The following is a 24,918-nucleotide window of genomic DNA, read 5'->3' as shown; positions in this document are numbered from 1 at the left end:
GAATGTAATGCATACGTAAATTAATTTTACTTTCTCATTTCTAGGTTTTGTGGGAAATTCTGCTGCCCTGTAGAAATGTGTTCCCCCTTGTGTCGGGAGCGCGCACTGCAGCCAGGCAGGAGGTTCTGTGCCAAAACATGTCGAATGAATTTGAGTGAATTATTGAAAATGTTCCCCGTCTTCACGAACAGAAATACGACTGTCTTGATCTAAAATGACGTAATAGAAAAATAAAACTAAAGTTGAGCCAATCTACATGTACAAATGAAGAAATTGAATACAGCAAAAATATTTGTCATTTAGAAAAAGACAATCATATTGCATAGATTAGTTATACTCAAATCGAAATACTTCCAGCTTTTATTTCTTGTTATTTTGATGATATTGGTTTATTGAAAGTTTTTGGTAAAGTTAACCATTTATATCACTTCCACCTCTTCTTCTTGTTCTGGCAATTAAGAGTTCGTCGCACTGCTGGTGTGAAGTCAGCTTTAATGAAACTCTTTAAAGTTGTTCTTATTACAGCTTCAGTTTCCCTGACACCAACACCACCATCGAACTCGCTGGCTAACCCTTCCTTTTGAGGTAGAAATGAGGTCATTCAGTAAATTCTTACACTTAAATCATGTTTCTTCATCTGCTTGCCAACGCGATGCTGTTATATCGCAAGCGTCTCTGGTAACCTGGTAACCAGACGCTTCTACATCTACTTCCTACCTTAAACCTTCAAAATAAGAGTCTTAACAAAAACTATAAATAATACAAAATAAAACCTGTAAATTAAAACTTTGGCAGTAAAAATTTACATAAAGCTTTACAGCAGAAGAAACAAAGGAATGCTCTAAAATTTCCAACCAAATGAGTGTGGACTTCAATAAACACAGTGGACCTGCACCAGCTGGTCCCCAAATCTTCATTAAGTTTGAAACTTACACTGGATTCTTCATAAAGTGAATTCTGTGCATCTCCACTCTTCCTTTAGATTGTTATACTTTGAAAAGCAGTCTTTACTTTCATCTGAAAGTCAACCACACTTTTTCCTTCCACCTAACTTCCGGTAAATAAGCTTTAACAACCAGATCTTTAGCAATAACCTTTTGTATTGACTGTCCTCTGGACACTTGTCCCCTCAGCAGTATATTGGTCCAGCCTGAGACCATCAGAGGCTCAGGGAACCTTTGCAAATGTTTTGAGTTAATTAGCTAAATGGGGTGTGTCACATACATATATTCATACATACTTTCAGATTAAAATGTTATACTCAACACTGATAAAGTAAGTAGTAAACTCTCTGAAGTGTAAATTAACTCACCTAGCACAGAAATGAAATCAACTGACAAAGTGGCAAGTGTTCAGACAAAAAGCAATTTATTGCATTTAAACAAGAATGATAGCAATCTGTGGTATTGATTCTTACATTTGCACACTCATTCAGAAGCAATTCCTACACTATATAGGTCATTAATAAAATATTCTGCAATAAACTCTCTACATTTTACAGAAATCCAGGGGGGGTAAAAATGTGTTCAACAGATAACATTTAAGTCACGTTATCATGCAATGTGTTAGACAGTGCTTCAAGCCAAAGATGACAAAAAGGTAACAATTTTAAAAGGTTCACAAAGCCACTGTTTTGTATTTAGTTTATGTAGCATGCATCAAGTTCACAAAACTACTGAGCTAATATTGAGATGTTAGACAGCAAGTGGACCCTGCATGTCTTTTTCCCCAGACATGGCAATTTCTAGCAAACAAAAAAAGTATGCTTGAAAGAAAAATAATATGCACACATCGGTGATAACTTTTCTGGTCACATCTACACTGATTACAAATTTGTTTGTAATATGATAAAGAGAAAGTTCAGCTACACAGTATTAAGTTGGTTTACAATATTAAAACAAACAAAACAAAACGAAAAAAAAAAACATTACATGAAAAAAAGATTTCAATGAAACTAAAATATATCTGATAAAGTATAACATTTTGTCATAACAAGGAAAGAAATCTTACTTCCATATTATTTTTTTAAGGTGCAAATTTAAATTAAATTCTGTAACAATCAACAATGACACTTTAAGGTAATCCACCATTTTTGCACACTCATATGCAATCTTTTTAATCAGTTTTACAACCTAAAGAAAAAGCTTGCAAGTGTCAAAAAAAAAAAAAAAAAAAACTGGGCTGATTGCCCCTCACTAGCATCTCAACTGTAAAAACATCCTGCAATAGTGTTTTCATGTCACAGTCATTTTCATTAAAGCTTGTTGGCTGGAGGCACTAAAGTAAATAACTGTCAGCCGAAGAGAATCCATTTCAACTTGGGGGGAGGGGAAAAAAAACATACAATAGGGAAATCCAGCAAATCTGAGAAGTATTGTCCAAAGGATAAACATTCCCTACAGATACTTTAGCAAAACCTCACCACTGGTGATGCAGACTCTTTAAAGGGCAAATATATTTTTGAGCCAGGAAACCTAAAATCCCAATAGCCTTGAATAGAAAACTTGATAAGACTTCCAGTTGTTCTAAGCAGATAACTTTTAAAATGCACTACCTGAAACTGAAAGTCTTTAAAAAAACAAAAAAAAACAAAACGAAAAAAAAAAACATGGAGGCACTTTCATATGTACAACAATGTTTTCATTGAAACCATTGTGAAGCCTGTCATGTAAACAAAAAAGATTTGCCTTGCAAATACAAAAATACTTAAAAAAAAAAAAAAAAAGACAGTTATCTGAAATATCCTGACCATATTTGTGAACGGAAAAGAATGGCCATTATTATTGTCTTTTAGTGCCAAACAATTCTTGGCCCAGGATTATTTAACCATTGAACATTTTAAATTTAAGTAAAATGTCAACACAAACTTGAGGGAAAAGACCCAACTGTTCTTGTTTACAGCAAGCCCATCAAGATAAATGCAGGTGCAGTTTGCTAGGAAAATAATTGCTTTTGCTAAAATTTTAGTTTTATGTTTTTTGCATAAGTACAAACACCTGGAGATCAAACTAAAACAACAACACTTTCTCTATATGTCTAACCAGAAAAACTAAACTAAGCATTTTATCTTTGTATTTGAGCCAAATGAAGAATAGATTATTTAGTTACAGCTGCTGTTTGGGTATTTTATCTTTTCCATTTCCTACTTGAGGTGACGTTTGCTGCCAAACAATCGGGGGGGGAGAAACTAATTACTATGACAGAGTGGTTGAAGTGACACATGGTGTCCAAATAATGTTTTGACCGCAATATAATTGCAGTGGAGTTTTACCCCAACATTTAAAACATGTAGAAAAAAATTGAGATTTGCATAACTTCTTCTTGGATTGCTAAGCATTCTATTTATCCACATCCTATTTATTTGGATAAATAGGATTGACGACTGTTTGGGCATCAAAGTAACAATGCTGGTCAGAAATCGCATAGATTCAAAGTCTTGTCAAAAGCTATCAAAGCTGCTTTTGACTCATAGCAGAAGCGTAGCTGGTTTGTTAAGTTTTCAAGCGACTCAAGACATTTCTCATCACATTTCTGGCATCTTATGAAGTCATCATATTAATATTCAAATTCATAAACTCAAGTTTGAACCTGCAAATTTAGTGTCTGTCGTCCTGAATAGTCACTTAAACTGATAGACACGTCTGAGTTAGTTTCCAAACTACTATCACTTTCAGTTGCCTTGTGTACACTGGTCTTCCAGTTAAACATTTTTACTTTCATTTCTGAAAATACAAATTACACAACTACCTGTAGCTACAAGTCAGAACAAAACTAAAAAGAGATGACTGAAAAAAAAAAAAAAATCTATATTTGCCCTTTAATTTAGAGCTCATGTACAAACAAATTTTTCCAACCATTTAGTTTTGATAAACAAGAGTTTAGGCCCTGACTATATACAATGTAGTTCCCCCAACCATAAAAAAATAGAAAGTGGCTGTATGCATTTAAAAAGCAATGTAAAATGTAGTGTTATTCACATAAAAAATTGTAAAATAAAAAGATAAAATAAAATTGTTTACATTAACACTCCAGTTGGATTTATAACTCCACACAGTGCATTTTGGATCAGTTGTAAATTGTATACCTGCAGAACATTTTAAATACTTCAGGGTAAGGCAGTGAAAGGTGAAACGGTGCAAATTCTTGGAAGCATAACAGCTTTGAAGACAATTTACGCACTGTACACAGAAAGGATCATTTAATACCCATAGTAATCTCAATAATGCTCAGCATAGCTTTAAAAGAAGACACTGGCCTGAAGTTAAATGTGTTCAACAAAATAAACTTCACTGGAAATGGAAGACAAAACAAAATTCTCTATAGTAACAGTTTGCGTAGTGACATAAATGTATAATATTCTAGCTTATTGTAGTGTATATCCTAAAAGTTCAACCCCTCACACATGTACAGACCTCATTGGAAAGCACCACTTCTTTATAAGTGCATCTTTCAAAACAGTATTTTTTTTTTATCAATAAAAAAAAAGAAAAAGAAAAAAAGGAAGCTACTTTTGTACTACTTTTTTCCTTGTTAAAGAAACTTGACATTGTCTTTCAGTAACTCATCAGTTGACAGCAGAAAAGACGGCAGCTTTGCTTCTGTCAGACTGCCACAGGGCAACAGTGGCTACAGTGTAGTAACTTGCCACTATCAGTGTGTGAATGTAGTGTTAAGCGCCTTGGGTTCCTCTGGAGTTGATAAAGCGCTGTACAAGTAAGCTTTTAAAATAATTTTCAGGCTTCCCAGGGGGGACATTAACTATTGTATGAGGAGAGACATAACTGCAAATCTGTAGATATCTGTTGACAAAATGCATTTTCTCATGTACATTTGATGTACATCCCACCAAAAACAAAGAGGAAAAAAACCTTTTATATTTGTTGAATGTTTTAGTAAAGACACCTTGAATGGCATTAACTCAGTCAAGATGCAGGTTTCGACAACACAGTGCTACAGTGAGAGGATTCTTCCTTGTGTGTAGATATGAGACAATGATGACAGAAAAGACGAGCGGTTCACCCAACTAACAGCCAAAATGAGATGATGTTACGGTTTTGCAGATGACAGCAGGTTGGTGAACCAGCTTGCTGCTGCTGATGGTTGTTGCCTCTTTTCTTCGTTTTTTTCTCTATCAGGAAGGAGGAACTGAGTAGACGCTACAGAGGTGGGTGAGCCCAGCGAGGGGGCCGGGCTATTTTCATCTCCCTCAGTAGGAGAGTCTAAAAGCCAGGAGTTCTGAGGCTTGTAGCCTCCAGAACCAACAGCATGAGGCTCCACAATGGGCTCAGGAGAAGCTAGGTTTCCATCCGGGGCTACAGAGTGCAACTGTGGTTTGTAACCCTCTCCTCTATCCCCGCTGCTTAAAGAGAGACCACCTTGTGGTTGGAAGCCCTCAGAGAATCCCTGAGAGTCTGAAGGGAAGACCAAAGAAGAGTGGGATGTCTGGATACCTGTGTACGTCACGTCAGTGTTGGCTGAATCTACAGAAGATGAGGAGGAAATTGAGGAGTCTGGAAACCGCGGCCTAATGGGGCGCTCATCCACCACCTGGTTGTAGTAACGCAACAGCTGAGGCTCATCTGTGTCTACCGGCTCATCTCCATTTCCCTCTCCCTCATAATCCTCTTCCTCAGGAACGATAACGAGAGCGTCCTTACTAAAATCCCGCTTGGGTTTTTCTATGATGTGGACTATACTGTGGGAAAACGGCTTCACGTCCAAAGGTCCCTGAAAGGCACAAATTAGAGACTACAGTCAGTTTCATATGGATGGTGATTGGTCATTTGTAGATGCGAGTACAGAAGAGTTGGACTCCTTTAAGGTGGTACTGTACCTGTGTCCTGGACCAATCACCAGGCAGCTTGGGCTCAGGGATGTCCGGGTAAAATGCCTTTTTTACCCTGAAACAATTAAACATCACTTGTTAAACTGTGTGACATTTATAGTCATAGATTTAACAGTGCAGAACACAGTAAGAGACTGAGAAATGTCAATTTGCACAGTCAATATATTCTTTTCAAAAACACAAAGAACCATCAAAAACATTCTTACCATGTTCTTTTCTTGAAGCAAAAGCAACTAACAGTGGTCAGTAGCAGAGTCACAATTCCCAAAGCAGTCAAAATCTCCAGAATCAGTCCATCTGCTGTTAGGAAAAAAAGCAAACAAACAAAAAACCACAAAATTAGTCACAAAGAACTATATCAAAACATCTTTGTTTCGGGACGCATGTTTTCTTTCATTTCTGGAGGAGCAGGAATTGTGCCGAACTAAGCAGAATGCCTGAAGCCACAGCTGCCCTAACAGGAGGACATCAAAGACTAATGGTCAAAGTTTATGACTCGGAAAACCAACTGTGGGATAACTTCATTGTATCTAGAGACTTGTGACTGTTTTGGCAGCTGTGTTTCCATTAGCCCCTCCTATTTCTAGAGAATAGCTGAAAGTCATTGTAAACTAAGAACAGCCTTGATGTGAATAAATAACACGACTGAGGTTGGGTGCATCAGAGTGTGAGCAACATTCTTCCTTTGTCAGAATGTTAGGTGATAAAAGTAACATATTTTTTTCAAGAACATACACATGTGTGGTTGGTAACCCTCTCCTCTCTCCCTGCTGCTTAATGAGAGACCAGTGTGTGGTTGGAAGACCTCAGAGAATCCCTGAGAATCTGAAGGGAAGACCAAAAAAAGAGTGGGATGTCTGTTGTTTTTGTATTTGTTATTAAAGAAACAAATTGGAAAAAAAAACATTTGATAGGTAATTTCTGTTTACCTAAATGAAAAGAACCACAGACAATGTTAATTTCAATCAATTATTCTGCAAAAGGAGAAGACATAAAAAAGCTGCTTCTTCCAGCAGCTCTCCCATGTGTTCTGCCCTTTGTTTTCACAACTGGTCTTTTAATCTAAAGAAAGAAAGGGGTGCTCTCCTGATAAGGGAAAAGGGGGAGCACAGAAAGTAAACAGACAGTTTTACAACTTAAAGAGCATCTCGGCCTAAAGAGAATTTATCTGGTAAAACATGTTTAAGGTTGAAGAATGGTTACACACTTTAGCAAATTTCTTTTCTCACTGGGCTGAGAGAAAACTAAACTAACCTTTAAATGAAAAACAAACTGGTAACTACTTATGGAAGACTGAAAACAAAACATAATTATTCTAACATCTATCTAGCTACATATGTCCATTTTATTTGAACATACATTAGCTCAATTTTATTTGTAATTCACGCACCACATTGCTTCAGCGTGATGGCAGCAGTGCCGCCTGTGTCCTCTCCTGCAGATGTGTACGCCTTGACAGTGAATTTGTAGGTCCTGTGAGAGAGGCCGTCCACAGTGAAAGTCCTCATTCCAGGGGTCAGATTGGCTACAAAAATGGCAGGTTGGAAAAGATGCAGAAAAGAAAAGGAAGAAACAAATATGTTGGAGTAAAATTAACATCTTCACCCACCAGACTTGTTGACTTAAATGGCAAAAATAAGAGAGAAAAGAAATGTTTTATACATTTTTTCCCCTTTATAAAACACTTTACTATGACAGTAAACTGATAAATTTACCGAGTAGTGTGAAATCGGAGAAGTTATTGACTTTGTAAACTTTGTAGCCTTGAAGGAAGCCTCTTATGCCAACCAGTGGAATCTCCTCCCAGCGAAGAACAGCGTCACAGTCCTGCTGATTGATCTCCAGATTGACAGAAATGGATGGGGCTGCAGAGGTAACAGCAGACAGATGTAAATGAAACAAAACAGTACATAAAATCACCAAAGTAGATTTCATTTTCTGGATATTGCACAATCCTTACACAGCTCCTGAATATATCCTTGCCAGCGCTGCAACAGTACTGGGGAAACTGATGGGCACTCATAGAGGGAAAAGTTGTATCTCACACCTGGCTGGAATTTAACTGATGACCAAACAAATAAATAAAAAGATATACATTCAATATTATACATTTTGCAGAATATTATATAATAAAATGTGAAATATTTTCCCTAAATGTACAAAAAAAAATCCAAACAATGGCTTTTAAATTTGACTTAGAAGAGTTATTCATAAGTCAGACTACCGATAGAATCTTTAATGGAGACATGAGTGCTTCCAGTGTCCAGTCTGATCCAGTCCACAGCGCAGTCTGACGTGCACACAGCCTCACACCACTCAACCAAATAACTGCATGTACTGTTGTCATTGTACGGCCAGCTCAAATTGAAACCACTGCTGGTATAAATCGTCCGAGTCAAAGGAGTGGACTTGTCATCTGAAAATGAGAAGGAACGCTTTTAGTAAAGCAGTAGACATCTCTTCTTTTCCTGTATGTGGTATTGACCTCATTCCTTTGTTTTCACGGTCCACAAAACACAGGCTTATTAAAACACACAGGCATGTTTGGCGAAACATCCCACAAGTTCACCCTCTCTCCACACATACCTATTAAACCTAACATTATGCTGGAAGGTGGAGACATCCCCTTCACATTCTTTGCCTTCACTGATACAATGGCTTTCTTTTCACTGGTGATTGATGCCCATTGAGTGAGGTTCAAAGAATTATCTTTTGGCGATAAATTATGGGTTTGTTTTTCATTTTCTTCAACGTTCCAGAGAGTAACTTCATATCCTGTGAGCACACCGTGGCTCTGCCATTGTGTCAGAGGCTAAAAGAAACGAGAGCAGAAAGTAGAAAGATTATTTTCATGTTAAAGTTTCAAAATAAGAAACTTCTTCATGTGAAAAAAGACTAATGTAGAGAGTTAGGGTCATGCTCGTTACCCAGATGTAAATGCTGCATATTCTAAGAAGAAAAAAGAAAGATTTTGAAGAAAAGGACGTCACCTTCCATATAACCCTCACAGAGTTGTCCCTGTTCACCCACATCCACACATCAGGGGCTTCAGGAGCTAAAAACAAAAACAACAAAAAAAGGTAAATAATTACACTATACCTGAAATTGAAATTTCTGCCAAAAAAAAATGAATGGAACAGAACCCTGTAAAAACAACAACAACGGTCTTGATGTCTTTATAAAGACCCTTAAATAAATACATAAACTATAATCAAATCAGGTGCCTTCCCTTATGATTACATTATTCACAAACTCTTACCATATGATTTGGTTGTGAAGTTAAATTCTTCGCTCCAGTTGCCCCACCTCAAAAAGTGATTCTGGGATCCACAGCGGACTCGAACTCTGTAGTTGGTGTGAGGGTGGAGGTGAGGCAGGAAAACAGAACGGACACCCACACCTGAGAAATTTCTAAGCTACAGGAAATACAAAAAAAAAAAAAAAAAGATGATCAAAACTACATTTTATTAGTCAAGAAAAATTATTTTAATGAGGTTTTCTATTTATGAGCTTACGCTAGTTCAGAACCCTACCATCTTGCCCACTGCCACTCAAGTGCACTAAGATAATATTAACCATAAATATTTTTGTAATGAGCTTTTCAGTGGAAAATCAATACTTTGAATCGTAGTGATGCTTTGGCAGGAAAACATTAAACATTTCCAATTGTTTTGAACGATTTAGAGATAAAAGTAATGTTGGAAATGCAAATCCACTTTATGAGTGATGGGTATTTATTCAAATTTTGCATTAAAAAAAAAAAACTTTTAGAAATTACTTACCAATATATTGTGGCTGGCTAGTCGTACCTGGCAGACAAGAGCCAGGGTGGAATAGCTACTGTATGGCCACTCCCACTGCACAGAGGCATTCCAGGCCTGGGCAGTGCCAGACATCTTTTCTGGTGCTACTGGCACCACTGTAGGCAACAGAGAAACAATACATGAGCCGATGAGTAGCAAAAGTTCTTATGAAAAATACAGATTATGTCTTCACCAATCTCACTGCGGGAACTAGATCAACGGAAGTGTATACCAGACGGTTTGGTGAAGAGTAAGGTCGAGTCACCTACCTCTGTGAAGAAGCTCAGCTGAGTAAGTCAGACTGTACTGGCCAAGGGGATTAACAGCCACCAGAGTCCAGTTACCGTCCCACTGAGGCAGCACACACTTCCTGTCAGGACATTTGCTACAGAGATAATGACACAGCAATAACAGTATTTAATTAAAAGCAGATCAGACAAGATTTCTATAAATGTTTAAAAATCCATTATTTCACCAGACTTTTAGATTTTTTTTTGTAACATTCAGAAAACAATTTACTTGGGATTTACCATTTTGGCATCTAAACCAACTTGTACACCATTTCAAAATTCATAACACTTAAACTTGTGAGACCTGGGCAGGATTCTCATTTTAGTTTGTTTGCAAATATTCATTAACAAAATAGCAGACAGAATGTTTACACATCTAAACCAAATGTGGTTTAAGATCCAGTTTAAAATCCTGATCTGGTCCATGGACCAAAAAACTGTAACGAAATAATCTTTTTGTTTTGTGTTGTTTTTTTAAGCACTGTGCATTCATCTACAGGTTCTCCATAAGCAGTTCAGAAAGAAAAATAAGCAAAGACTTAAGAAGTGATGTGGTCGATCAAAAATAAAGGACATGTTGGCCAGCTTTCAAAAGATTTCTGCAAAATGTCTGGATGAGAGCCAACCCATTAGGCAGACATGGGGTAGTAAGTTGTTACTTAGCCTAAGTGCTTTATAGTTTTTAGCTCCATTTTTCTGTTATTTTGTTTTGAGAGAAAAATATTTTTTGGGAGAAGATTCAACTATTAACATCTCATAATCATTATCCCAAATGGTAAGCGACAGAATAAAAAAAAAAAAAACGCTGCCAGGAAAGCATCATTAATGACTTACTGACATAGTGAAATATCAATCAGTCAGCATTAATGTCTTTTGCAAAAACTGATGCTGGAGCCTAAATTGTTTTGCTCTTTTAGCTCTTTTCAATGTTTATTCCATGAAGGCAAGCACTTAATGGCCGTTATTTCTGAACTGATAGGTGATCTGTAAATTGATGTTGAATCTTTTTCAAATCAGTAGCTGGTAAATGTTCATCCATTTAAATCCTTTCTTGCTGACAGACTTTATTGTTCTTTTATACATTTCAGACAAATGCTGATTTTCAATCTTGATTTTTTTTTAATCCACCTTTGCACTCATTCTAAGAAAATAAAAATTCCTTCTAAGTACAATTATTACCATAACTCTAAAAAGAGGTAAATATCTCATCCTTCAGATTGTTTTGTAGATTATGATTGATTGTGAGATTCACATATTTATGTAATTTAAGCATAGGCTCCTTTATAAAGGCTGAAGCAATGCTCTCCAAATTATTCTTGCCACGTTGAGCAGGAATTATGTGGAATTTTGCCACTGGGTAAGTTTCCGTTTGGTAAATGGTGAAAGTTTCAACCTCTAAGTGTGTGCAGCTGTGCTGCGCAGTAGTTTATGGCCACGTGGAAATCTTTTTGCAAGTATTTACTTTGCTATGGTGACTACATACCTCTTATTTATGGAGTAGCTGTTTTCCATTTTGCCGTACAGGTAGGTGGCTCGTCCTTTATCCCAGTAACACACAGCTGAGGTCAAGTCATGAGTTATGCACTCAAAGCTGGTGAGTAGAGGTGGATCTGGAAATAGGGACAGTATTAAAATGGAGATGCTGTATTACACTAATTATAAGCATCATTATTATGCATGCATCATTAGGACCACTGTAAAGGTTTCTTATAAAAAACAAATTGAACAGACATATGAAATCTCCATAAATACTAGAGGTTCTATTAAAGGTGCATAAAAAGAAATCACTGAAATCAATTGTTTTAGTTGCAGTAACACACATTAAAAATTACTTTTAGAGTGAAAAATGGTCATAGGCATTTTCAGATTTATGAAGATTAACACTGATCTAAATCACATACTAATTGAGTGCAATGCATATGCATGAGTACAATTTTTAGGTCTTTTTGTGGATGCTATTTGTATGTTTGTACATGTTTTGTTTTATCCTGCTGCCCATCATCCCCAGGTCTCCCTTCAAATGAGACTCTTAATGTGCGTCAAATCCTGCTTTGTCTTCCAGTGTTGACTGGAACTTGTAGACAGCTGCATTGATTGGCATTGCTGGTATTAAAGCATATGCTTTGTTTTAAGGTAGTAAAACAAACTGCCTGTATTTCCTCCACCCCACATATTTGCAGATTACATTTTTCCTGCTCCTGGTCTGACTGTTCAACCTTCCCAGTCTTAAGAGTCGGGGTCGCACTGACCCACCTTGTGCTTTTACAAGTTTTTTTTATTTGCTTGTGATCTCAGGAACTGACTGGCTGACGGGAACAACTCCACCTCCACCCAGCCGACAGCGACATCACTGCGACGCTTGGTCTTCCCGAGCGTCGCACCAGAACCATTGGATGTTAAAAACAGACCAGGTAATTGACATTTTTGATCCTGTCTTTTCAACGAGCTTCACCCGCTCTCAGCCATGCTTCTTCGCACTTGTTCTATGTTTCAATGCCAGTCAATTAGGTCACCAACAAATATTATCACGGTTACCTGATAGAACACATATCTCTGTCTATCATTTATGCCATGTACTGTATATATTGCACGTTCTGCTTTTCCACTTTTTAGAGTAGATAAGGGAAATCATCCAATGTCTCATGTCATATTTATATATTCAGTCCAAGAAAATAAGATTTCTGGCCTTCCCCACTTAGTAAATCTAATTAAAGTTTAGACTGTTTTTGATTTTTAAGTGTGAGATTATACTCTTGTAGAAAAAGATTCAATTTTAGGACTTTTTACAAGTTGTGTCATTGAATGTGAACAGCTACATATCCCACAACTTTCCACCAAAGAGAGACTATAGCATAAATTTAGGGTCCACTTCCCACCATCCTCCCAAATAATCCCATTTTCCAACTATTTATGCAATAAGATAAATTATTCATCAACCATTCACCCACACATCTTACATCCGACAAAGATGACCGATCCTGCCAGTTCATTCTTGTCCTTTAAACGACAAAAAACATTTGTTCCAGTTCTTCTAGATGAGCGCTGGTTAACAGCAGTGGCGGCATAACTTCGTCGACTCAAACGTGTAACGTTCATTTCCGTCAAGCCGTAGAGAAGTTTTCTAAACTCCTTTCCCTCCCCCACAACACAACAGAAAGTTGTGTTGGCCCCTACAGGCACGACTCTGTCTTGAGGATACATCTGAGAAGCGCTGTTGCTCGGGACATCCCTTCCTGCAAAGAGATGAAGAAATGACAACAATGGATTAGGACAAAAGAGAAGATTGAGTTGTTGCCAAATTTATGGTAAAATTGAACAACCAGATAAGAAGCAGTCTAAAAGGTTCTCCAATAAGAAATTATATTGAGAAAAATTCATTTCCAACTGACCTTCCAGGATCTGAGGTTCACTCCATTCACTTTTTGTTATTCCATCTCTTGAGCGGATTTTGACTGATAATGATGTGCACTCCAGAGGTTCAACAGAAGTCCAGGTCCATTGGTGGCGACCACCATCCTGGTTCACTTCTACTGGGACTGTGTTCTACAAAAAACACAGAGAAAGCAGAGTGAATAAGGTGACATCCTGGAAATGGTGTGTGATTCCAGGCAAACGTTGCAGCTCTAGCAGAAATTAAGAAAACTGAAATATTGCTCATGCGTCCTAAAAAATTTCCATTTAAAGATTTGCTATTTTTCTAAACTGAAAATTGCAAGATATTTTTCTGTAGTTTGTACACAAGTTGAGACAGTTAGACACAAATATAATTAAATGCTTAGATTTTATACTCAACATTGACAAAGTTAGATTCTAATTCATCAAGGAAAAGAAAATAAGGTCTGTGCATATTATTTAGCATTTCTTTTGTCAGGTTCATTTACATCTAGACTTATTGACTAGAAGTCTACATATAATCGATTATGTTTAGGTTTAAAAAATAAGTTTTGGTCCATGAATTTAAAGAAAGAAATATCCTTACATAAAAGACAGTTTCGTTGAATTCGGTTCTCAAAATGATAAGGTCAAAGGTCGTGGCCTCTCCTCCAAACCAGGAAATAGTTAGTTGTTGAGTGAAAAAGTTGGCTGAAAGGCTCACTTGCTGGGGTACAGTTAAGACTGGGAAAGAAAATAAAACAAAACATAATTAAAACAAGTATTTCCCATTTCGTTTGTTTTTTTTTCCTGAAGAAAGACACATTAACAAGAACTTAGAAGCTCCAAGTAGAGATCTATACTTACCAATTTTAGCTTGAGTATTTAGAGCTGAGATGCCAAGCAGAACAAAGGCGACCCAGACAGGGCCACAGTTAGGCTTTGAGGTGAGGATGTTGAGTAAGCGCGGCATAATTATCCACCGTCTGTTGATGCTGATGTGATGTCCTTTGCACTATGGTGACAACAAGCTAAACATCCTCAGACGGAAGAGAGAGACGGGGGCAATCTAGGAGAGGAAAACAGAGAGACAGTGTTAATGCAATCCTTAGAGAAAAAAAATGTTACCCAAAGAGTGCATAATTATGAAAAGATGGTGAGAAAGTAGTTGTTTTTTTTTTTTGTTCAGAATGTTTTTTTTTTTAGTCTGAGAAAAAGTGCGGTGTTGTTTTTGATTACAGCCAAGAGATGTGGGCTCTAGTTGCAAACTGGTTGTTTTTACTCAGGGCGTCTGAATAAAGGAGCAGAATACAAATGCATGCCAGACTGATCAGATCTTCATTTGCAAAATAATTTTAATACCGTGTGTCTGTTTCTTTTCACTGCATAGATTTGCATTTCTTTGCGTTGCCGTATTGCGGTTAAAATAAATAAACTAGTTTTCTTTTTGCCAACAGGAAAGACATAAAAAGTGTAAAAAAAAAAAAAGAACAAAAAAGATAAATAAATGCTTTTGCCACTGTTGAAGTCATCATTTAAAGTGTAAAGTGGTGGAAGAGGCAGAGTTACTGGCTTTAACAAGCAAAAGCAGTACTTGGATAACCTGATTAAAACGAGTATGTACAAAGAAAATCCCACTTCTGTCCCTAAGAAATGTTCTTACACATACAGGTTACACAGGTTTGATTCTTCTTAGATTTAATTTAGGGAGTAGGCTGCAGTCTATTCAACCGCTTTCCATTCCCTCCAAAGCTTTGCCTGGATTCATGCCAAACCCCCACGCTTGTCTGCCAGGAAAAGGTTTCAATCAGACACGGGAAAAAAAAGAAACGAAAAACAATCACTGGCAGTTGACAGAGAAAATGATGAAACACACAAGTCTAAGAATACCATTTAAAATGTTTTTAAAAATTCCTCTTTTATAGAAAGAAAACAACAGAAGGAGTTGTTAAAAACTAAATTTGTTGTTTAAAGAGAGTCCTGCAATGCATGAATACAAGGCTGTTGGACTTCCTTTCTTTGTTCATGCAGTCTTTTGACCGATGGGAAGCTATTAGCTACCGACTGTACATGTTGAGACATTTGGCCAACCTCATCGAGTAAGTTCCCTCTTTATCCGGTCAACATGTGAGAAGCTTCATGAACATCCTTACAGCCATGAACGCCTCTTGAGAAAAACTTGAACTCATCTCTGTTGGAAGAGCAGCGTTCTAAATCAAGTCTTTTGCTTCATGAATCTTTCATTCCTTTATCAGCACAAACACTGCTAAAGGTCTGTTCTAAAAGTTTTCTGCAATTCTTTGGGGTCTGAGAACAAATTGGATGAGTTTTTTTGTTTTTTTTCATAACAATGAACAGCAAATTCTTTGTTAGATTTGGCCATTTTGAATCCAACTGAATCAATTGAATTTATCTCTATTATGCCTCCCTAACCTTTATCTGATTTTTAATCCAAGTCAAATAGGAATTCAATAGGATAAATAATATTTCCCAGATTACTGTTCTGTGATGGTTAGGTGATATTTATTTTTATATAACTGCTTCTGGTTTAGATCACTATAACGTATTTTTTACTTGTGATGCAGAAAACCGTTCCTTATTGGCTCCACATGGTAAAAACATATGCAGCAAGACTCCTGACTGGACCCAACAAACAAACACACATCTTCTATAATATTTTGGTAGAGGATTATTTTTAGGTTTCATCTTAAAGCCATCTTGTGATTACATCCGACTTGCTAAAGATTTAATTATCTTTATTTCCCCAACATCAAACAGTATTTGATGCCAATTAACTCTAATTTTGATTAAACAGTATAATAATAAACCTAACCGAGAATAAAACGTAGAGCAGATCAGTCCCCCTCATCTTTGAAATGCTTTCAGTAATAAAAAAAAAAAATCTAAACTGTTTCAAGATGAATGCTATATTATTTTACCAAAAACTTTCACATGGTTTGCCTTCATGCTCTTGAGAATGAGCAAAGCTTTGCACCAATGATAAATCAGCTGTCCTTAGTAACATAAATTGATTATATTTGTCACTAAAAAAAACATTTACAATCACAAACAAATGTTTGTTCTAATGAAAACTCATTATAGAGGTTGGAGGCAATGCAATAGTGTTATAATGCATAATTCACAACAACACAACCAATGATCCCAGCTGTAGAACATCTCCCCTTTAGTTTGTGCAGACATCCGTCTTTATTTTGGCTCACTGAGCAGCATGGCCGACCTCAACAATGTAGTCAAAATAGAAAAACAATCTGAAAAGCTTCCATCCGAAGGCCTTGGTGCATAACTGTTATCATATTGAGGAAGCATCATCAGTCATGGCCTAGAGGGAACGCATGCTCTGGGATTTCACTCTGGTAAACTGAGAGCTTGCAATATGAGAAAGCACTGAAATTGTGCTGGTAACACAATCTGCAGAGAGGCATGCCGTAAACCAGGACTTGAGAGCTTGAAATAAAATTGAAAACGGGCATGAAAAGCCATCATTCTCCTCACAGCAGCTCCCAGATGATTTCCCAGGGAACGCCCACCTTCTGGCACCAACAGAAATGCTGTGCATTAGCCTTTAACCCTGTCTTCCTTAAGCCAGAACCTACAAAGATGAACGTGAAAAGACAAAGGAAAGATTTGCTAATTAATTCACAAGTAACACACTCACCAGATACTTTTAGGTACAACAACGAAATAGTTTCTAACCACAAACAGCCAATTAGTCAATTGCATAACAATAATTTATGGTGGAGACAAATGGGCGCCAGCAATCATTCGTCAGGGTATTTTTGAAACTGCTGATTTGTTGAGATTTTCTCAAACTTCAGCTTCACCAGACCCACAGTCACCAGATGTAATCGAATAAAGCACCTGAGGATTTAGTGAAACATGAGAATCGTAACACTGATCTGTGACCAGCGAATCTGCAGCAGTTGACTGATGTCATCAAATCTCTGCAGGACGATTCCAACACCTTCATGAATCTGTGCCAAAGAACTGAGGCCGTTATGAAAGAAAAACGAGGTCCAACATAATGCTAGCAAGGTACCCTTGAAATTTAAACCGTCTTTGTCTTAAGCTTCTGCACAGTAATTTGATAACACAAAAGTTCATCCAAACTGAACCACTGAATGTCTTCAATTACAAAAATGTGGAGCCCACGTGAATCATCTGCAGTCAAACCATGTTCTTTTTTTTGGTTTAAATGCTGCTTGCTACTTAGTCTCAGCACAAAGAGTCCTTTAAAGTCCTGAAAATGGAACGTTTCCCAGTATTGAAAGATACATTTCATATCACAGATGGAGGGACAGGAATCCAGTTTGACGTCAACAGCCCCGTTCCCGCACCTGGCGGCAAAGCAAAAGCTACATTATCTCAGCTTGCCCAGTGCAGCAGCTGATATAATAATAAAAATGATGATTATGATAAATTATAAATGTTCAGCGTTTCCAGGAAACAAAGCAAAATGTTGAGATTACATTTAATCAGGCGTGAACAAGTATTTGAAAAGCAGAATTTTTCTCTACTGTAAATTGTTAGAGTAAACAATCAATGAATATTTAACAAGTTTGAAATACAATTTCTTTCAGAAAGTAGTATGATATAAAATTGAAACATGTAAACATCTAGAAGCAAAAGCTGTGTAAAGAGGACCAAAAAAGAAAACAAATGGTGCATGTCAACTCTATCAGGTAGAAGCTCTAAGGAACAAACAGATAGTGCTCGGCAGCACAACACAATCTTTTGCGGGAACAGCACATGAACACATTTGTTTGTAGGATTCTTTGTTTTCTTTTTATTGGCAGCTGGTTTTCTCCTCAAACAAGCTGTGGCAGGCCTCAGACATTTCTGCACAACATAAAAGACGACCAAGCCCGTTACAGTAACAGTACAAACTGAACACTCTTCCTACCGACAGAGCCTGTTTTACTGAAGTCTGGACAAATACATTGTTAATACTGTCTTCTGCAGTACTTGTGAGGCATTTAATTGGTTCATTGCTGGATGACAGAACAGAAATCCCCAATTTATGTTTGCAGCAGTGATAAATTTAGTCTTATTTTTGTTAAAGGACAAAGTCAGTAGGATTCATTTCTCAATGCAAAAATAATAATTGCTGTGGGTAACAGATATGGCAGGGAGGCTACACAAATAAAATGGAGAAAAAGTACTTCTGCAGTCTAACATTTCCAATTTTATTGACCTAAATTTAAAACATCAGAGTACAAAACCTGATAGGCTAAATCTTTTTCTATAGCAGCTTTTTAAAAAAAAAAGAGAGAGAAAAAGGCAGACTGAAAACGCTTCTCCTCGTAGTGCATCTCATCTGTTGAGGTCTACGATAGGCTCCAATTCCAACAAATCCTGAACTCTTGTAAAAATGTCTCCCTCTTAAATGATTTTCCAGCAGCTAAATCTGTGTCACGTCTTCAAGTGCAGCTTTTTTCCAGTGATGAATTCACTATAGATCCGCTTAAAAACAACCCAACCAGGTGTTTATCATCTAAAAGCTGAGCCATGAGACACTGAAGAGCCTCATTGCAGCAGTTATTTATGCAGCTGAACAGAACAGCTAACCAGATTATCTTAATGTGATTTCTTCATTTCTACACACTTGGCAACAGAAAGTCTTATTTTAAGTCAGCTTTATGCTTCTGAGTTATTCCACACTTTATTTAATATCTAGAGACTTTTGGAAGTTCCACGCCCACCCTAAAAAAAACATTTCTTTCTGCAGAAATTCAGAAGCAAAGCTCAGCATAAACAGAGCTGTTTGCGAAGCGTCTTTCTGCAAATCTGGGCCAAAACCAAAAAGAAAAAACACCCTGCAGGCCCTACACAAAGTCACACTTGTGTTTTAGTATGTCTGCATCCCAAAAATGGTTTCATTGTCAACTTTGGTACCAAACTAAAATACTTCAGAACCCACAATACAGATTCTACATATAGCCTTCAACTCCAGAGGGAAGCAGTAAAGAGTTAAAAAAAAAAAAAAGCAGATTCTGGGAAATCTTATCAAGGAACTGATAGCTCCACACAAATCAATAACTCTCCATTGGTTAACAGTCCCTTTTCCCGCAGCAATAATATATGTGACCGCAAAATACTCAAACCACAGAGATAATATTATTTAAAAACCAAACAAAATCTCAGTGTCTGGATTAATCCTATTTAGAAAGATCAGAATTCTTTAAAAACAGAATAGAAAGAAAGAAAGCAGCACCGTAACCCCTGATATTACCCATCTGTAAAATATATTTCAGATGCATTTCTACATAAGAAACACATTTTTTTTAAGTCCAGCATGCAGGACGGACCAAAAATGGGATGGAATTTATGAAATAACGTCAGCAAAAGTTGGTAACCTTGAATTAAATCACTGACTGAATCTGTAAAGAGGGGCAACACTCTTCAGAAATTGACAAAGAACACAAATATGAAAATACAGTTTCAGATTTATGCAAAGATAAATATTTGCAATGAGTGCAATTACTTCAGCACACACTGAGCTCAGCTGTTCAGCTATCAATTAAATCACATTATGTTTTTAATGTCACTTGAAATTTTAAGTAACATTTTGAGTAACACTGTTTGACAAGCTGCAATTACCACAGTAGCGCTTAAGGCTCAGCAAGACTTAATAAACTCCTGATTAATAGCTAGCTTACTTATTAATCAGTCTGTTGCGCAAATAGAAATCCAAGAGAATTAACAGACAAAAGATAATATTGCAAAAGAATAAAATGACAAAACTGCTTGTATTTCAGCCACTGTTTACTCTGACTAACATGAGGAGTGGCCCTCCTTTAGTTTCCACTCCACAGCTGCCTGTCTTTTATGGGTGGGAATATTTAACTGTTAATTGTTTTCTGTCAAGTATGGGAAAGTGTTCCAGCTCACTTCCAGTTTCAATATTCCAGTTATTTCATAAAATGATGAAAAATTTTAGCAAGTTCAAATTTGAAGACCTTACAATACCTTGATACTGGTAATGATAAGCATGTCTTTTTACTAAAAATAAAAGTGTTAAATGTATTTGAAACAAACATAGTGATTAATGAAAATTACAATATAATCACTCATTTAATTTAATGTTTGGATGTTGCAGCAGTTCAAATATTGATATTAGTTGTCTATTTATATAATCAGAAACCTTCTTGACAAGCTTAATTTACCTTTAGAAACCAGGGCTGGAGCTTAATACTTATGACATAGCCATTTCATATCAGTAATATTTGTTTTTGCTTCCAATATCTGAAATACTACCAAAATCATGGCATGACTTTTCCTAGCCATGCTGCAGTGGAAGTTATTCAACAGATTGTTGTTCGGCAACAAATAACTAAGTGAGTTAGATGATTCTCACCTTGCTTATATTAGCTCTCTGTGAGAGTTTGAGCAGCAAAAGCCTTTTCTCTGCCTACATTTCCTAGAATGCTGTTTGGTTCTGGATTGGAGTTCAGTGAATATTCTGTCAGATACATTATGATATTTTGATTTTTCTTTGTCCAGCCCTATCAAAACCACTCATTTCATCAACAATCACAATCTTTTATTTTCTTCAGCCAAACACAGAAAGGCTTCAAATCAGTTCTCCGCCTTCGCTCAGAAACTCTATCATTACACCGTCATACCAGAACCACGACAACCAGATAAGCGCACAGTGAGGCTGGTGTACTATAAAAGAGAGACTATAACTGAAAGTCACAACTACTTAAGCTTGACTCTGTAAAGAAGTGGGAAAAAGACGGGAAGTTGTTTTTCACTGAAAGCGTCAGTGAAAAACAGGGAGAGTGTCCATGTCAAATGCCGGCGCACTGACCTCAGTGGAAAAAGGACATTCAGTCTTCTTTGTGGAGCTTTTGGAGCTGATCCAAACAGCGTTTCCTTCCTTCCTACTCTCAAATTTCCTGTACTCATTTATGAATGCAATTTTTTGGAAGCAACAGGAAATGCAAAAAAAACAACAAAAAAAACTCACAAAAGTAATAGACAATTTATTTTTAATCTAGGCAGAACAAACCTGTTATGGTGACTCATTGAAACAAAACAGAAAAACAACAACAAAAAAGAAAGAATAAGGCAGAATGGACTAGGTTGAACATTATTGTACTGCAAGTAGGGAGTTTATTTTTATCCAACACTATGGTGATAAATACCAGGTATTATGAAAAGACAACCTAATGTCACATGTTCTGTCTCAAAAAAAAAAAATCTGATCACTAATTTGACTCAGCTGTCTGTTTTCTCCCCCCATTTTCAAATTACCACTAAAATAAATATGTGATCTATAAAAGATGTTGTAATAGAAGGCAGTACAACACCCCAGAGGATACTTAATTGTATAAGAAGCATTTTAAGACAGTTGCAGGTGGTAAGGTGTACAATTAAATGACCAGAAAAATGTCCTAATGAAACTGGGTTTACCTAAAAATGAAGTGAAAAGAAAATTACACGTATTGACAAGCTTTGGAGCAGAATAATTGGTTAGAGTTAGAGTCCTATGGATTCCATTTTATTTATTTATTTTTTATCTTCATTTATATACAGTCTTCTCTCAATATTTTACAACTTAAATTCCATTTTAGGAGGCAACTTTCAGTTAAATTATACTAAGCTGAAATGGCTGTTTACATTCAGTAAAGACATATTTCCAGACACCAACTCTTTTAATGACATAACATGTATTTAGACACAATATGCTAAGCCAATTAACAATTTGAAATATTTGGAACGTTAATCTTAGACAGTAACAGGTTTCTTCATTTTTCAGAAAAGAGATAAAGTCCAAATAGAATATTGTATCCAATTGCAGTCCACAATTTGTTTATAAAACTGTTATGTCAATGCAGGTTTTGACTGATTCTGATTTAAGAGGACATGAGAACAGCACACTTTGCAGTGTTCCAACCCAGCATGGTTAATAATTATTCAGATGAAATCTTACAATAAAGTTCAGAGGCAATATCACTCTGCATGTGTGAGATAATTGGGTTTGCTAAGGTTTTAAGTCAAAATTATAACAATATTTTGATTCTGATCCATCTTTTGAAACATACAAATTCTTTTGAAATTTGTTACCCCTCCCTTATTCCTCTGCCTTCGTTTTTAAACACCTAATTGATTCTGAGAATTGATCACTTCCAGTAGTGTTCATTTTGTAGCAGGGTCGACTTTGAAACAAGTTTCAACACCGTTTGGTAGCGTTTATACAAGATCTGTTTACTGACGGGAATTTTGAGTTTCTGACCCAACAGTTCCCGGTCAGGGAAGATTTGTTTAATATATTGCTCAAAGTGATGTGTGGATAATTTTTCAGATGACTATGTAGATAGCGAGTCTATCAGAGATGGACAAGAAGGTGAGTGGAAAAATAAAATAATATTATCTTGAATTTGAAGAAAACAAAAGATATTACAGGTTTAAAAGAAAACAAGTGTTAGGTCTAACCATATTTCTATAATGAGAGAAGTGGAGGAATACAAATAATTCAGAGTTCAGACTTAACTGTAGACTCATCAGAGAAGTCGTCAACAAGAGACAGAGCAGACTGTATTTCTTGAGGAAGCTTATATCTCTCACTGTTTGCAGATTCTATATATGTTTTGTAAGTGTGTTGAGGAAAATGTAATATCTTTTGCCATCATCTGTTGGGTTAACAACATCAGAGTCAGGGATTTAAAGAGACTCAACAACCTGATGCCAAAGATTGGTTCTGTTCTGGAGACAACTTTGAGACATCCGGAGAGCTTGGCACAAACAAGAGTTCTTCATGAAATCAATAAAATTATTGTGAAATCTAAGCACCCGTTTCAAGAAATTGTTATAAAACAACAGTGTCTTCAGTAAAAGGCTTCTCCTCTACCGCTGTAATACAGACTGCTACAGGCGATCCTTCCTGTCCACAGCCAACAACATAAAGAAACATGGATAATACGAGTTTCATTTCATTTATCACAGAGATGAAAAAAAAACGTAATTTTTTTTAAATTCTTCAACCACGCAATACTTTGAATAAATTATAACGATGGAGAAAAAAATTATATTAAAGCTGTTCTGTCCCATTCCAGTCGCCTTAGTTGTCCCACCGAGGGGTCCCAACAACAGAAAAATAAACCAACAACAGAAAAATAAATAAATAAATAAATAAAAGGCTTTAAAATATTTCACATCTTACTCTGTGCCCAGATAATGTTGTGTGAACTATTTCAGTAATTCAAACTATACCTTTCACAAATAAATGGTTGTTTACGGCAGATAAGTGTGAAGTACATCATCCCAGGACGCTTTTACTAGCATTAGCAGCAGGAGAGCGTGACATAATCAGCGAACAAGAACACAACAAACACCAACTGTAAACTATCCACCATTACAAATGTCCATTTTTAACAGTCACAGACTGGGTAAAAAAATGGCCTGAACTGATTTTAAGTGACTTCAAAGGTAGTCGTCCACGCAAACGAAGGCCAGTGATATGTTTGGAAAAACACCGCCGCTGCTAGCCAGAGCATCGGGGCCACGCCACTGACCACGGAGTCCGGACGGTTTAGCTAACCTGTTACGTTAAATTAGGTAGAAAATAAAAATAAATGACATCGTAATTACCTTTTAGATGGAAGGAAATCCGTGACAAATCCCTTCGTAGGTTAAATTTAGTACGTATAGCTTCTTACAGACGCTGTGTTCCCACCCTCGCGGTTCGCCTGTACGGTTTGACTTTTCCCGATGTCTGTCCAGACAGCGGGCTGCTGGTATTTCTGGAAAACAGCGGAGCACCGGAATGATTGACGTCCTTCACCAGCCAATCAGCTTCGAGGTAGACGTTTTTCTCCCCTCCCCTTCGACACCATAGGAAGAAGATGCAGCACAACGTCACGATGAAAGAACGGGGCTCTCACAGGGCGGACTGGAAGGGATTTTAACTTGATCAGTCATCAGTCAATTTGATTTGTATAGCAGATTTCAGGAACAAACATCTTCACATCATTAAAACATAAAAATACAAAGTCAGAAGGCACTTTACAGTCCACAATTGTCAACCAAAATTAGATTTTGATGAGTGCAATCATCACAATCATCAATACACATCAAATATGTCAGTCATGTTTAGGGTTAAAAATGTTTATGGTTAAAAAGCAACTCTAAAAATGTGGTTGTCAGTAAGAATGTAAAGTAACTCAGTGTTTCAGCTGTTTTGCAGTTTTCTGGAAGTTTGTTCTAGATTTTTGGTGCATGGAAGCTGAATGCTGCTTTTCCATGTTTGGTTCTGATTCTGTGGATGCAGATCAGACCAGAAGCAGAAGTATTGAATGAATGGTCTGAAAGGTTGATACAACAACAACAACAACAACAACAACAACAACAACATATCTTTAATATATTATAGTGAAAAGTCATTCAGTGATGTATGTAACAATAATATTTAAACAAGAATAACAATACAATAACTAGGTACTACAACTGTCAAATCACGGGCAATAATTTTTTTCAACAGAAACCTCTTTGTGAAGAAAAAGGTCTTATGCTCAAGTTACAAAAAACCATCTTAAGAGCTGTTTTCAATGTTTGTATTGTTTCTATCTAATTAATCTCCATCAAC

At 36.6% G+C, this 24,918-nt stretch overlaps 1 protein-coding gene across 2 annotated transcripts; it reads right to left on the bottom strand.

Annotated features, from left to right (window-relative positions):
* Window positions 1-1,346: 1,346 nt before the first annotated feature.
* On the bottom strand, window positions 1,347-24,059 carry lifra (LIF receptor subunit alpha a). Of its 2 annotated transcripts, XM_055039297.1 has the most exons (19): window positions 23,925-24,059; window positions 14,178-14,379; window positions 13,918-14,054; window positions 13,328-13,481; window positions 12,896-13,171; window positions 11,422-11,548; window positions 9,918-10,033; window positions 9,628-9,764; window positions 9,105-9,261; window positions 8,836-8,900; window positions 8,432-8,657; window positions 8,070-8,261; window positions 7,806-7,907; window positions 7,561-7,710; window positions 7,236-7,370; window positions 6,581-6,670; window positions 6,052-6,145; window positions 5,834-5,900; window positions 1,347-5,727 (listed from the first exon to the last, which is right to left on the bottom strand). In XM_055039297.1, the coding sequence occupies exons 2-19, from the start codon at window positions 14,281-14,283 to the stop codon at window positions 5,047-5,049; spliced, it is 3,012 nt and encodes a 1,003-aa protein (XP_054895272.1). In that variant the 5' UTR covers window positions 14,284-14,379; window positions 23,925-24,059; the 3' UTR covers window positions 1,347-5,046. The 2 variants fall into 2 exon arrangements, with proteins under 2 accessions (XP_054895272.1, XP_054895273.1); XM_055039298.1 differs by lacking the exon at window positions 6,581-6,670.
* Between the last annotated feature and the right edge of the window lie 859 nt (window positions 24,060-24,918).

Source organism: Poeciliopsis prolifica, unplaced genomic scaffold (genome assembly GCF_027474105.1).
Source record: "Poeciliopsis prolifica strain line A6 unplaced genomic scaffold, Auburn_PproV2 SCAFFOLD014, whole genome shotgun sequence".
Classification (NCBI taxonomy): Eukaryota; Metazoa; Chordata; class Actinopteri; order Cyprinodontiformes; family Poeciliidae; genus Poeciliopsis; species Poeciliopsis prolifica.
Note: the sequence above shows the minus strand (reverse complement) of the source record. Positions and strands in the feature narration are given on the sequence as shown.

What these genes read in the sequence shown, in the direction of transcription:
- lifra (XM_055039297.1), bottom strand. Translation starts at nt 14,283, where the DNA reads ATGCCGCGCTTACTCAACATCCTCACCTCAAAGCCTAACTGTGGCCCT. An exon ending in AGCTGAGCTTCTTCACAGAG is followed by an intron (nt 9,765 to 9,917) that starts GTAGGTGACTCG and finishes TGTTGCCTACAG; the next exon opens with TGGTGCCAGTAGCACCAGAA. An exon ending in GTGATTGGTCCAGGACACAG is followed by an intron (nt 5,728 to 5,833) that starts GTACAGTACCAC and finishes TGTGCCTTTCAG; the next exon opens with GGACCTTTGGACGTGAAGCC.